The sequence below is a fragment of the Gymnoscopelus microlampas genome, assembly GCF_963454915.1.
Source record: "Gymnoscopelus microlampas genome assembly, chromosome: 19".
Classification (NCBI taxonomy): domain Eukaryota; kingdom Metazoa; phylum Chordata; class Actinopteri; order Myctophiformes; family Myctophidae; genus Gymnoscopelus; species Gymnoscopelus microlampas.
Window position 1 is genome coordinate 21,932,379 of NC_139956.1, and position 15,000 is coordinate 21,947,378.

Sequence of the window (15,000 nt, forward strand, 5' to 3'; positions counted from 1 at the left end):
CATGGTCCAAGCTACGGCTATTATATGTAAAGTTAATATAAAGTATATGACATGTATATAGTATGAAGGCAAAGGGGTTGTGTGTGTGTGTGTGTGTGTGTGTGTGTGTGTGTGTGTGTGTGTGTGTGTGTGTGTGTGTGTGTGTGTGTGTGTGTGTGTGTGTGTGTGTGTGTGTGTGTGTGTGTGTGTGTGTGTGTGTGTGTGTGTGTGTGTAGCATAATATCAACATAGCCTGGGGTTAATAAGGGCCAGTGTGCAACAAACACACATGACACATATACATTACAGCAGAGGGGGGTCCATGGTAAATAGGTGAATCCACATCAAATCAATTTGCTTCATGTTCTCCCACCAGGTTTCCCCCCCGAGCTACTCTGGCAATTCAAAATGGAGACCTCTTGGGTCACAAGCTTGCTTCTCTGCCGATTAATGTTAGTAGCAGCAATATTTATAACGTAACTGCTGAGCATCTGACCTTAAGAGAACACACTGTAACACACCTGGCTTTAAGCACACCTGCATACATACAACCATTCTCCTCGAAAACAACCATTATTCATTCACGTTCGGAGCGCTTAGTTTACCCAGAGAAACTTTAGAAACAAGCTCATGCACTGCAGTGTGAGCATAAATCTTCACCCCCCATGTCTCCCAAACATTCAAGTACAATATACAGTCAAAATGCTTGGTGAAAGGGTGACAAAAAAAGCAGAACTTCAACTTTAACTTCCTTGTCACCTAAGATGTTTACAGTTGTAAAAACTGTTCTTCTTTGTCGTACAAGCTGCCATTTGCAGTTTCAAGAAAGGTGAAAGAATAGAGAAATAAACAAGAAAACAGGTCAAGATGTCAATATGAGCGGTATACATAAGGGTTAAGAAAATAATGGCAATTAAATAAGGCAGTTAAAATAACAGCAGATATAATAACATAACATGTTGTGTATATGAGTAAGTGGCAGTGATTGTGCAGTAGCAGCAGAGTGCACCAGTGTTGCCATGTCTGCTTATTGTAAGCGACTTTGGGCTTGTTTCTCTGTAGAGTTGCTTGTACATATTGATAGTTTGCAGTTTGGGCTAAAGAGTAGTTGCTTATTTGGGCTTGTTGTCTAATGTTGTTTAAACCAGTGGTTCTCAAACATTTTCATGTCAAATGAATATTTAATTGTCTGTGTATCCCCATCTGAAAACATTTGGTGCCAGGGACCCCCATATCAAATGTGTGTTGTTAAAATGTTTAAATTGTTTCCCCAAGATGTTTTTGAAAATAACAGATCTACGATGTATATACTGTAGGTTTAAAGTGCTCATGTGTTAGTCGCTTCTTTTGGACTTGTTTTCATAGACCTGGTTGCTTATTTCGCTCACTAAATCTGGCAACGCTGGAGTGCACCTGCAGTCATACATACACAATGAAGTAATCCTGTGTGGCAGCCTGTGCCGTGTGGACAGCCTGGTGACAGGCGGGCTCAGCGCTTGTTCAACAGTGTGATGATGGTAGCCAGGTGGAAACTGTTTAGAAGTTTGGCGGAATGGCTTTTGGCCGCAGCAGCGGCGCGAACAGATTGAGGCTAGTGGGAAGGCAGAAAAAGGTTTTCTTTCATGGGAGCAAGAACAGGATATGGCTGCATTTTTTGTGTTTAAAACCACATGAACCACAGACTGAGTCATTATTCTGGGGTCGAACATTCAGCAAAAATAGCAAGTCTACAAGCGCACAGCGCTGTATGCATTGTAAGTGGTTTAAGTGGTAAACATAGTCTTGTCTGTAAGTGTTAGAAAGACTGCGCCTCTCTCCCTCTCTCTCTCCCCCCCTGCTGCTTCCCCCCCTCTCCTGCCCGAGAGACTGTTCCGCCCCTCGCGAGACTACAGTGAGCCCGGCTAGTAATACTGGCCCTCATCTCGCGAGAACAGAAGAACAAAGACCTGAACGCTCCAAGCCAGAGACGCTCCGTTCGTAAAGATAACAATTGCACTATTTAGACATATTAAGTCTAGTTTACATGTCTGCTACACACCAGAGTGCCTGTGTGCGTGTATGATAAACGTAAGTTCTCATGAAGTCGATATATAACCTGTTGTCCCGTTACGGGTCTTGTAACCAAGCTAAATACCTGCTAATGCTAACTAGCAGCTAACTGCCTCGTCATTCTGTAATAGTGACCGACGGTCAGAGAAATGCTATCGATGGTTCGTTTGTATCGTTGTACTGTTACTGTATGCACTTACATATCCCCTATGTTGATGAGGAAGAGTAATGTCACTGCACTTGTTTCTTATAATGATCAGTGTGATACGTTTGGGCAACTGCTACTTATAGTATAAACTGCATTTGTGCTTCTAACCCCAGTTGGGCAGATACAGGTGCCATATATACCGTATGAATGTAACTTGAGCAGCTAAGCTAAACTATGAAGTTTAGAGGCCCTTTTCAGAGAGAGGCCATTATTCATTTGGTTTAATGTGTTAAACGAGACCTGTCTATTCTGTACATGTGACTGTTATGATGCACAACTTACAAGGCCATTCTTTCCCCGTTATATTCTGCTTATTACAGAAACCACACACAACCCTGCTGTGTATTATCACCTGTTCAATAAGGAATAAATGGACCTCGCTCTCCACCATTGTCATCTGTGTCTAATCAATGCACAAGGGCGAACACAACCCACCTAACCAGTAACCATATAGTGGTTTAAGGGGTCCTTCCCAACATTATGGTCCTTCGAAGCCGAATAGGTGTTTACCCTTGAGACAATGGAGAGAATCCGCCAGGCCCAGGGCGAAGATGTACGCCCCAGACGTCTGACAAGACTGCCAAGCCACCTAGGAGAGTATCAGCTGAGCTACAGAAAACAACCGCAGTATACAACCCCCCCTCCATCATCTAACCGTCACCAAGCTGATGAAGACTACCGGAACGACGAGGGAGCAGCCGAGATGACTCCCCTCAGCCGCCCAGATCCATCCACATGGACCCAGAAAGACAGCTGGGAAAGGGGGAATCCACCGGAGGAGAGTCATGAGCTAGATGATGACGAAGAGGAGGAGCTAGGGGAATACTGCCCCCCGACGTGGCCACCAGAGGGAGAAGAGGAGGTGACAGAGGAAGACTGTATGAGGGACTACATTGAATCAATTATGTGTGAACTCCACCAGATGTGGGAAGTACTGTCTGTGAGCCCCAATGTAGCTAAAGCATCCAGTATTACACCCCCTCCGCGGCCCAGGTACCCCCTACTTACTAGCCAATCAGATCAGGCATGTGTCCGAACACCCTACCAGCTGCAGCAGCCCAGCAGACCCCAGCCGGTCCGCCAATCAGCCCTGTCAACAGGCCACCGGCACCCAGCGAAGCCAGTACACCAGCCCACACGCCCAGAACTGGGCCACCAGCACGCACTGAGGCCAAACCATCAGCCTGCGTACTATGCACCTGACCCTCACCCAGCCCACCAACCAGCTCTCCCCCCGAGCCGCCAGTATCCAGTGGGCTGAGGACATCATCCGGTGTACCCCCCACCAGACCCCCATCGAGCTCGCCAACCAGCCCCGCCCATGAGTCACCAGTACCCAGCGAGGCCAGAATACCAGACCACATATCCCTCACCAGACCCCCATGCAGCTCGCCAAACAGCTCTGCCCCCAAGCTACCAGCACCCAGCGAGGCCAGAACAACAGCCCATGTGCTCCTCACCAGACACCCATCCAGCTCGCCAACCAGCTCTCCCCCCAAGCTACCACTACCCTGCAAGGCCAGAACACCAGTCCGTGTACCCCTACCCAGACCCTCACCCAGCCCGCCAACCAGCCCTGCCCCAGAGTCGCCAGTATCCGGCATGGCCAGAACACCAGCCTGTGTACTCCCCACCAGACAACACAGTGGAGCAGCAATACAGGGGGCCACGACCGACCATCCCCGACTTCATAAACAGAGACCCGAGTGAGTTTGCCCGCCTCAAATTATCACTCGAAAACCTCCTGCCATCCAACGCCACTCAGCTGTTCAAGTATCAAGTCCTAGTTGACCACCTCAAGCTTGAAGAGGCCCGCCTGGTGGCAGACGCCTACCTGAACTCCCACACGCCATACTCCGACACCATGGTGGCGCTGAACGACAAGTTTGGACAGCCCCATCAATTAGCACTACAGAAAATAGCCAGCGTCCTGGAGGCAGCCGACATCCGGCGAGGCGACGGGGCGGCCTTTGAGAAGTTTGCACTTCAAGTGCAGTCGCTGGTAGGCATGCTAAAGACCCTAGGCCCAGTGGGAGACACAGAACTGAAATGCGGCTCACATGTTGCACGACTCCTCAACAAGCTGCCACCAGAGATGAGGTCCGACTTCCGCCGCACAATGCTCCGCGGTCCAGGAGCCACCTACACCCTGTTGGAGTTCTCAGAGTGGTTAAAGTATGAGTCCTGGTGCCACGACTTCGACGTGCAGCTCCCTAGTATAGAGCCGAAACAGCGGTTACCTCAGAAAATGGGCAGATACGCCACCGTTCTGCATGGTGCCGAAGACGGAGCAGAGTGTGAGGAAGATGCACCCCCACCCGAGGAGACAGGGAAAGCTAACGCCTACTGTCCATTCTGTGAGAATAACGAGCACTTCCTCAGCCAGTGTACTGCCTTTAAGAGACTCACAAGAGAACAGATCACAGAATGGATTCGAACTAAGAAGAAGTGCTGGCTCTGTGGCAGATCACACCTAGCTGCCCAGTGCGATCTCAGGAAGCCATGTAGCCTGTGCAAAGGCAAACACCTTCAAGTCCTGCACGAGGTGAACAGCGAGACTCAGAGAGAGACACCCAAAGATGAGAGCTGCCTGGTAAACACCACTGCCGAGGTGCTCTACCTTGACAAACCAGTTGACCGGAAAAGAGTCCTACTCAAAGTAGTTAGAGTTATACTGCGTCATGGAGACCGCTCCCTTGACACCTATGCTCTTCTCGACGATGGGTCAGAACGCACAATGCTTCTGCCTGCTGCAGTGGAAAGACTCGGCCTCAACGGAACCCCTGAAGACCTGGCCCTGAGAACGATCAGGCAGGATGTGCAGACACTGAAGGGAGCATCAGTGTCATTCTCCGTGTCCCCAGCATCTCAGCCAAAGCGACGTTACCGCATAGAAGGAGCCTTTACCTCAAGTCACTTGGGGCTAGCTAAGCAATCGTATCCTGTATCCAGTCTCAAAACCAAGTACAGACACCTGGCCAGACTGCCGCTACAACAGTTTGAAAGAGTCCAACCCCTCATCCTGATCGGGGCAGACCACCCCCACTTAATTACACCCACTGAGCCAGTGAGACTGGGGCCCCCAGGTGGGCCAGCAGCCATCTGCACAAGACTGGGCTGGACTCTACAAGGCCCAGCCAGAGCCCTGGAAAGCAACCTCCAGCCACAACAATGTATGTTGACAATTACAGAACCCCAGAACACCAAGCTCATGAAAAGTGTGGAGAAACACTGGCAGGAGGCCACCAAGATGCACCACAAGAGACTCATGTCTATCCCTCACAGCCCCCTGCAGTGGCCAGTGAAGTCGAAAACCGTGCCTGAAGAAGACCAGTCAAAGGTCAGAAAGCCCAATTCCCGTAATGTCCCGTTAGCAGCAACCTCTCAACCTGCACCTGACGTAAGCCCGCACCCCACTCGGAGAGAGCTCGCCGAGGCTACGGTCCAGGAGGGACACGGGGCGGCTAACTACAACAGCCGGGTGTACCTTCCCAGACCCAAAGGGGTACTCGCCAAGAGCCGGAGTAACATATGGACCGTGAAAGGTCAGGAGGCCGTCCCCTATTATCAGACCAGCCGTCCACACTTCGCCAGACGGCATCATGCTTGTGGAGTTACAGCTGCCACATGCCCTGTGACCCACCGGGAGACGGAGTATCGTCAAGGCCAACCAGAGCATCGAAGGACTTGTGACGTCAGCAGAGATCGACATCAAGGGCCATTCCTGCACCAGACTAGTGGTCCAGCTGGTCGCCCCCCCTGCCACCCAAGACTCCAGCGTCGCAGCCTTTCATTGGAGCAAATTGCACTTAGCAATTTGGGGGCGGCTGTTAGAAAGACTGCGCCTCTCTCCCTCTCTCTCTCCCCCCCTGCTGCTTCCCCCCCTCTCCTGCCCGAGAGACTGTTCCGCCCCTCGCGAGACTACAGTGAGCCCGGCTAGTAATACTGGCCCTCATCTCGCGAGAACAGAAGAACAAAGACCTGAACGCTCCAAGCCAGAGACGCTCCGTTCGTAAAGATAACAATTGCACTATTTAGACATATTAAGTCTAGTTTACATGTCTGCTACACACCAGAGTGCCTGTGTGCGTGTATGATAAACGTAAGTTCTCATGAAGTCGATATATAACCTGTTGTCCCGTTACGGGTCTTGTAACCAAGCTAAATACCTGCTAATGCTAACTAGCAGCTAACTGCCTCGTCATTCTGTAATAGTGACCGACGGTCAGAGAAATGCTATCGATGGTTCGTTTGTATCGTTGTACTGTTACTGTATGCACTTACATATCCCCTATGTTGATGAGGAAGAGTAATGTCACTGCACTTGTTTCTTATAATGATCAGTGTGATACGTTTGGGCAACTGCTACTTATAGTATAAACTGCATTTGTGCTTCTAACCCCAGTTGGGCAGATACAGGTGCCATATATACCGTATGAATGTAACTTGAGCAGCTAAGCTAAACTATGAAGTTTAGAGGCCCTTTTCAGAGAGAGGCCATTATTCATTTGGTTTAATGTGTTAAACGAGACCTGTCTATTCTGTACATGTGACTGTTATGATGCACAACTTACAAGGCCATTCTTTCCCCGTTATATTCTGCTTATTACAGAAACCACACACAACCCTGCTGTGTATTATCACCTGTTCAATAAGGAATAAATGGACCTCGCTCTCCACCATTGTCATCTGTGTCTAATCAATGCACAAGGGCGAACACAACCCACCTAACCAGTAACCATATAGTGGTTTAAGGGGTCCTTCCCAACAGTAAGTATATGTGTGCCTATGCATGGATGTCCCCTCAGAAGTATACCAATCACAACTCATGCGGCTACGGCACAATGATGTCACGACAAACCGAATCTACTGTAACATTGAATGTTGTCAGGCAAGCGTGTGTGAGGCTGCCAACAGTCAAATTACATAAACACCCAAGATATCTTACTCGTACACTACGCCAGGGCTGTAGGCTGGGAGAAGGGGAGGCGTATGGGGACCAGAATAGGGGGGACACCGCGATTTGTCTCCTCTCGTTCAGGTATTATGGAAAATGTTTTTTTGCCAAGACATCCAAGGTATTATTACGGAAGTAAAATGTTGTCTACAACATCGGAAGCCAGGAGGAGTGACAGGCAAACCCAGCAGTCTACTTTTGGAACTGGGGAATAACTGCGGCTCCTGCAGTCTATAGTGCTGACCGATTGATCGATTGATTGATGGTTATTTATTGCTATTTTTTTTATCATTGCCTTGGATTTCACTTTTAATAGATAAGACTTACTGTGACAACACTGTTGTTCTTGCATTGCTATCCAGGCTGTAGCCTATTTATGCATTTGCTCAGTCGTAGTTTATGTATTGTATTCACCGCCTGGCTAAATCATTACAATCTTGACAAGAGCGTGTGTCATGATATTTAATTTTCAACAAAAACATAATTGAAGCCACAATTAATCTCACAATATATTGTAAATAAAGTGCTTTCTTTCTTGAAAAGCAGTGTTGCATGGATTTCTACTAACATTCAGTAAACTTGATTGTGTCCCCAAGTTATTACAGTGCATTTTTCATTACTTCATATTTTATTTCTTTATTTCCTTTTTAGTTTTTGTTTTCAATTTAAGTTTGTAAGTGGGTTTGCTAGTTTAAAAAAAAAAAAAAAAATGCTTTGTCTTAGTTTAGTTTGAGTAGAAAAAGCACCCATGTGTTAAGCCTCATCCAACCTGAAAGGCCCCCCCCATGCCCCCACCCCACACGGTTTTTCCATATTAACAACATATTATTTAATCTAAATCATGCTTTTAATCCAGCCTACTCCTTTGTTATGTTCCAACCAGCAGGCAGACTTTGAAATGACCAGAGATAACTAATAATATATAAGCGTTTACGTATTATTTGTCAACATGGGCCTTATTTAGATTTACATAGATTTACATTTTTTTATGAATAAAATGTAATTTTGTCCAATCTGTATGGTAGAGTATGTTAATACAATATAACCAATATACAATTGGGGTGGTTGTATTTGGTCTCCCTGCTCTTCTATTGAGACATTTAGATCATGTCAAATGTCATGTCTCACCTAGACACGTGATCTGACACGAATTTTGACCTGATGGTCAAGATTCAATTTATGTAATTCAATAATGAGCAAGCAGCAAGCAAAGTTCAGCACTTGCGCAGGAAAGCGGGTTCAAATCCGGGTTAGAATAGTAAAGTTACATAGTGCTGCTTTAAGTCCACCTAGTTCCAACAGGAAGACCCATTTCTATTTAAGCTGACCTCAAGCAGGTGGGAAGAAAACAGGAATCACCTGCTCTGTGACTGCTGCACAGCCTGTGTACAGACAGGGTGCCACAGGTTTCTTCTATGCGTGTAAGGATCACCACATTCTTTCAGCCCTAAAAACATAATGATGATAATAATGGTAGTGAATGTTATTATGTTCTTAACGTAGCGGCTGCATGGCATATTTCTTTTTCTTTAAAAAAATATTTTTTAGGGCTTTTGTGCCTTTATTTATAGGTATAGTGGAGATGGACAGGAAACAGGGAGAGAGAGAAAGATCGTCGGGAATGGGACTCGAGCCCACGATGCACTGTCAGGCCACATTGGAGCCTAGGTGCCCAGACCGCTAGGCCAGCGGTACGGGTGCATTTCAATCGGCATTTTTTTGGATCTTGTGTTTTCTGGGGTCGGTCAAACGACTCTCCCTCTGCATGAATACATTACTACTAATACCTGCATGTTAACATGTACAGTACATGACGACATATGAACATAATATACGGTTTGCTGTCTCGTTCTCTCGCACGCACGCACGCACGCACGCACGCACACACACACACACACACACACACACACACACACACACACACACACACACACACACACACACACACACACACACACACACACACACACACACACACACACACACACACACACACACACACACACACACACACACACACACACACACACACACACACACACGGCCCTACTGACTTCCCAGAGTGACAGGATGCACTGTCATCCATCATACGGGATGCATAGAGTGAGAGATTACTTACATCTCTCCCATCATGGCCAAATTGCACTGGATGGCTCTCATATTTGGGGGCGATGGCAGTGCGCCCCCGCCTTTGCATACAAATGACGGAGTCCGCCATTCGGCTCAGACCAATTTCCCGTCTCCGCTGACTGACAGGATATGATGAGAATGTGTCTCACATAGGACACTAAAACAACATTATACTAAGGACTGAAGACTTCATAAGAGACAGAGAGAGAGAGAGACAGAGAGAGAGAGAAAGAGAGAGAGAGAGACAAAGAGAGAGAGAGAGAGAGAGAGAGAGAGAGAGAGAGAGAGAGAGAGAGAGAGAGAGAGAGAGAGAGAGAGATATTGAGATAAAATATATTGAGATACTCGGTATGCCATAAAGAAGGGAAACTGAAGCTGACACTAGTCAATAAATGTACATCTTCCAGGGGGGGGAGTCAAAATGGCTGACGTGGATGCAGGAAGCAGTAATGTGGGTATAGGTGGAGGGTGGTGTCATGGTGGATGTGATGTGTCAAAATAAATAGACCCGGGGTTTCCAAACGTTTTCAGTTTGAGAACCAAAAGAGTCTCCCCGGGACCCAAACATATAAAGACGACATGAAATAAAAAATGTTTTTCACACTCCTAGAGCATATTCAGATGCCAAAGTTGCCAAAATAACATTTCTGTGTATTTTTGCATCAAAAGTCCCCAAAAGTCCAATCCCAATCACTTTCCGTCAAACGTAAATGGAATTTGTGACTACATCGGCAAGTCCTAATGAGTAATCATCATGATTCATGATTTGATTCACCTATGTTCCCATAGCTCGATGTTCCTGCACAAACATCTGTTTCTCATTATAGAGACACAAATATGTATCTGAAAACATTTGAGAAATAGGCAATGCAGTAACATTAAGATGCTTCAGCCTCTCACTTTTCCCCTTTGAAAAACGAGTCCCCATCACGATTCACGACCCTACTGTATGTTTGAGAAAAACTGAAATAGACAACAGAGAGCTACCAATTTTTCTTTTTAATTGCAGAGACAGATTGTCTGTAAACATCTTTAAATGTGTGCGCCGATGCAAAGTGCCGTGCACAGTTTGGTTTCCTCGTTAAAGACAACACAGCTGTTAATGGGGCTTTTATATGGATACCTTCCACTTGGGATCAGAATGAAACCTCGAGTAACAGCAGTATAACACACTACGACACGGCACAAACAAGCCTCCAGAATTAACCTGCCTACGGTGTGACTGAATCATGGCACACTGTTGACTGAAGCGAACAAGTGTTTCACAAATAAAGCTTGAGCAAATTTGAATATGTCAAATTGTCAAAACATTAGATTAGATGTAGATTACATTCCTCCATCCGCTCGCGGTCACAAATGCTGATGATGAGCCCAGTAAAGATACATTGTCACACAAACACTTTCAAGTAATTACATGCAAATGAAAAAGTGTCACCGGTGTAACCAGCACATAATTGAATCCAGAACAACATAGAATGTGCGTAAAGAAAAAAAAAAGAGGAAGGAGAGGATAGCATTTAATGAAATCTCTAAAGCACTTAGCTCCTTTCAGTTAGCACCTGCCACCTAAAGAGGTGCATCCCCGATATCTCTTCCTCAAGCTAAATCACTTGATCTCGTTGAGCAAGGTGAGACAGAGAGAGCACGGCCAGTTGATAAAGGCCAGGACGTGTGGTGTATGTTTTCAGGAGGAGAGGTTGGCAAGCTGTCAGGGAGAGGAGGTGACAGATGATACCCTTTCCCTGTTCCCCCCCAACAAAAAATGCCAACAGAGACAGGTTAAAGTGTACTGCGCACAGGCCAGGAGTGAATAAGTTAAGCATCACCTCCAGGTCGGTTATTGGTGGAGGGAGGAAATAAAGAAAAGTAGAAATTTTTAGATGCTTCGCTATTGCGGGATGAATTACAACGGCTGCGAGAGAGACATGTCATGGAGGTATGGAAGCCACTGGGCGTGCCAGTTAGAGAGAATTGCGGGTATGACTTCTGAGCCAATAAAAATGCCAGGGCTGTGTCTGATTTGCATGCTTATTCCCGGCCCTGTATTTCTGTCTCGTAAAAGGGCTGTCTTGAGGGAGATATATGCCCCACAGAACAGCTACTGACCAGCCACGTGACAACACCATAGACAAGAGCGATGTCTTCCGTGAGAAAACCAATGGAATTCAGTTGAAATGATGGAGAACAAGTCTGACAATGGCCCACAAACTGCCCCAGAACAGGCCCTGGTGGCAGTAAAAGAGTCTGGATTCCACTAACAGGGAGGGGCTAGCGTTCCTTGCATGCAAAATGTGCACGTTGATTCTAATTAAAAAGCATATTATTTTCATATGAGTCCATTTTGATGGAAAGGGAAGATTAATTAAAAGAATCTAGAGGGCCATTAATCAGATAACTCACACTGACTGAACTGTTAAACCCGAGGGAATTTAAATTTCATGTCAGCCATGACAGCATGTCTTAACTTCTCATCTCATCTTCATTCATGTGTCTCCCCTACGGCGTCTGCCTCTCTGCTTTTTCTGCCAGGCAGACGGCCCCTCACCCCTACGACAACTGCTAATATGCTAAAATCATATTTCTATTCTGTGTGTAACTGCCTGGATTCTAACCCGGGTCGCCCGCACGGGGATACCACACATCCACATGCTCTCAAATGGGGAATCTCAGCCAGCCAAGGAAGACATTAGGCCAAGGGTTCCCAAAATGTTCCATACCTAAGGACCCCCAAGTAGCCATAGCCTCTGGCTGCACATGCAGAAAATAGCAGAAGATTTGCCAATCAAAAAGCTCACAATAATTCAGATCGCAATGCATTGTGAGTTGTAGATCAACTACTTATGCTATTTTTTAAAACGTTCTGACTATAATGACAGGCCGAAAATAGGGACACCAGGTTGAGAGTGATTAAACTGGCACAATACTGTAATCTACATATTTCTTCCTCTCTTCTCCAACTGCACCCTTGCAGATCCATTTACAATTTACATTGTAGGCACTAGCAGACGCTTATGTATGTCGTTGCTGTCGGGCAAAAATCTCTTATCTCTAATATAATTCTTTTGAGTTTTTTTCGTAAATTAACACTACAGCCTCACACAAAAGCATCAAAAGTAGCAGATCCACAAGCTCGAAACACGAAGCGAAGCTACGCGCTGTGAGCTTGTGAGCTTTTGCTACTTTTGAATTTGAGTCCGGGAAAGTAACAGTTTTTGGACATACATGTATGAGGTTTCCACCCGACAGAGACGATATCCAGAGCTACTTACAATAAGCAAGGTAATCACATACATAGAATGCAAAGAGAGCGTGCGGTGCCTCAAGAATAGGATCACAGGAAAACCAAGTGTTTTGTACTCGGTGCATGCAGCAACTATGGGAGCCAATGGAGGGAGACATGTGAACATTATTTTGGCTGGTTAAAAGTCCATCCAGGCATGCTGATCTTTTGGCTCCATTTGCACACTCTCACAGTGTAAAATGAACACTGATAATTTTACAGTCTACATTAATGTCCCCCCGGGGGAAAAAAATAGTTCCATTTGTACACACTCAGAGTTACAGACCCTTAAGGGTCCATTTGGACCCCGGACCAGACTTTGAGAACCACTGGCTTACATCACACCCCGGTAGATCAGGGCCTGAGTGGGTAGACAGTGAAGCAATAACACAGTGGGAGCGCTCTGAATAGACTAATCAGCAAAAGAAAATCCATAGCAGAGTGAGCATTCCATGATCAAGGCCCCGCACAGCTTTTCATTACATTGATGAATTCTATCGACGTCATCCATCAAGGACTTCTCAATCAATTAGGAAAATAGGGTACGAGTCCGCCGAGGGAAAAGGCGCTCGCTTCTTGAGTGCGTGTGTGTGTGTGTGTGTATGCATGTCTGCACGTGTGCGTACACATGTTGGCGAGAGGCAGCAGAGAAAATTAAAAGCCATGTATATCTGTGCTCGCGCAGGCGTGCGTGTGTGTGTGTGTGTCACTAATCCTGTATTAGCTGTTATGTATTATCTGACTATTGTTGGGGAGGCAGGGAGTTTTTGTGATTGTGTGTGTGTACCACATGTGTGCATGTGTGCGTGTGTGCGTGTGTGTGTGTGTGTGTGTGTGTGTGTGTGTGAGTGGGCGTGGGCACGAGTGTGTGCGTGCATGCGGCACCCGAAGTACTCACCAAGCACGCCGAGCCGGTAGTTCATGGTCACCACGATGACGTTGCCGTAGGCAGATAGCACGCTGGCATCAAACATGTTTCCGGTGCCTTCCATGTACGAACCACCATGGATGAACAGCATGACTGGCTTCTTCCTGCGGTCACGGATGTCTGCGCACACACACACACACACACACACACACACACACACACACACACACACACACACACACACACACACACACACACACACACACACACACACACACACACACACACACACACACACACACACACACACACACACACACACACACACACACACACAGAGCAGATGTGAGAAACAGGAGATGGGGGAGCAGCATAAACCGCATCGATCAATAACTTAATGTATGCCTCTCACTGCCTTTGATTGCTTATTTTGTTAGATAATAAAACACTGAGCAAATTCCTCGGCTGGATGGAGATACAATACAGCATCTGGAACTACTGTAAATATGGCTGGCCACGGCTCACATCATAAGGTTTTGATGTGCAAGGTACCGTAACACTGCAGCTATTTCGGCTCTATTGAAGCCTTAGAATTGAGACAAAGAATTCTCATTTTTGGTTGATGTAGTGGAGTGGAGTCACCCTGACCCTTCCTTACCAAAAGGTAATTTCAAATGCTGACAGAAAACTAAATGCATTTCTGTCTCCCATCCTGTAACAGGAAGAGAACAAGATTGGGGGCACACTTTCCTGTAACACCACTGGAGTTCATATACCTCATCAAGTTTCCTTGTTGTGAACTATACATCGGCGTGACAGCTAGATCTATGAGGAGTAGAATGGTCTTATTCAGTATCATTCTGCTGTTGGAAATGCAAACAAAGACCAGTTTCCCTTTATTTTGAACATATGACACATCCCCCGACCTCATACTGGTGTTTTGAGAGAGTTCAGATTTCCAGACGAGTAGGCAACTTAACCACTTAAACCCTCTATTCTTAGTGAAACAGACCCGAGTTGCAACTGTACTTAGTCTGCTCTTTTTTCCTTTCTACACCGAATCTCTTCGTCAGAAATAGCCGATCAACAAGTGGTTAAATGAAGCCCTCCTGAAATGTGAAGCATATGGAATTACCGGATTAGAGACTCTCATGCCATTTGGGAATGAATGAACACCTGGATCTTAGGGTCGATCTTCCTGTGAAATGTCCTATCAAATAAAGTCAACCTACAGCCAAATCCCATAGATGTTTTATAATTGACCTGTGTGTTTCTTTCACCTCTTAATTGTCAAGAGTTGGTCTGTATTCGATCACTTTTCTATTTGATTATCTTGATTGATTTGAGCCCTTAGAAACTTTATGATTGAGATGTCTTGAGAAAGGTCAGGTTTTTAATGAATCAATGCAGATCGGTCATAAGTGTGTGTGGGAATTCTCTTTTTTCTTTGGCAAGTGGTAGTGGAGTCCTTTATATTTTTGGGCATTGGGGTGACCACTCGAGTAGTTACTGGGAGCATACTGTACCAC

At 46.1% G+C, this 15,000-nt stretch overlaps 1 protein-coding gene across 3 annotated transcripts in view; it reads right to left on the reverse strand.

Moving 5' to 3' along the window:
* Positions 1–15,000, reverse strand: part of nlgn2a (neuroligin 2a) — a gene marked incomplete at both ends in the record, with an annotated part of 159,178 nt that overhangs the window by 70,924 nt on the left and 73,254 nt on the right. For all 3 annotated transcript variants that reach the window (XM_084043418.1, XM_084043416.1, XM_084043417.1), the window contains one exon: positions 13,502–13,651. In XM_084043418.1, coding sequence (XP_083899544.1) covers positions 13,502–13,651 — 150 coding nt within the window. The remainder of the gene's footprint in view (positions 1–13,501; positions 13,652–15,000) is intronic.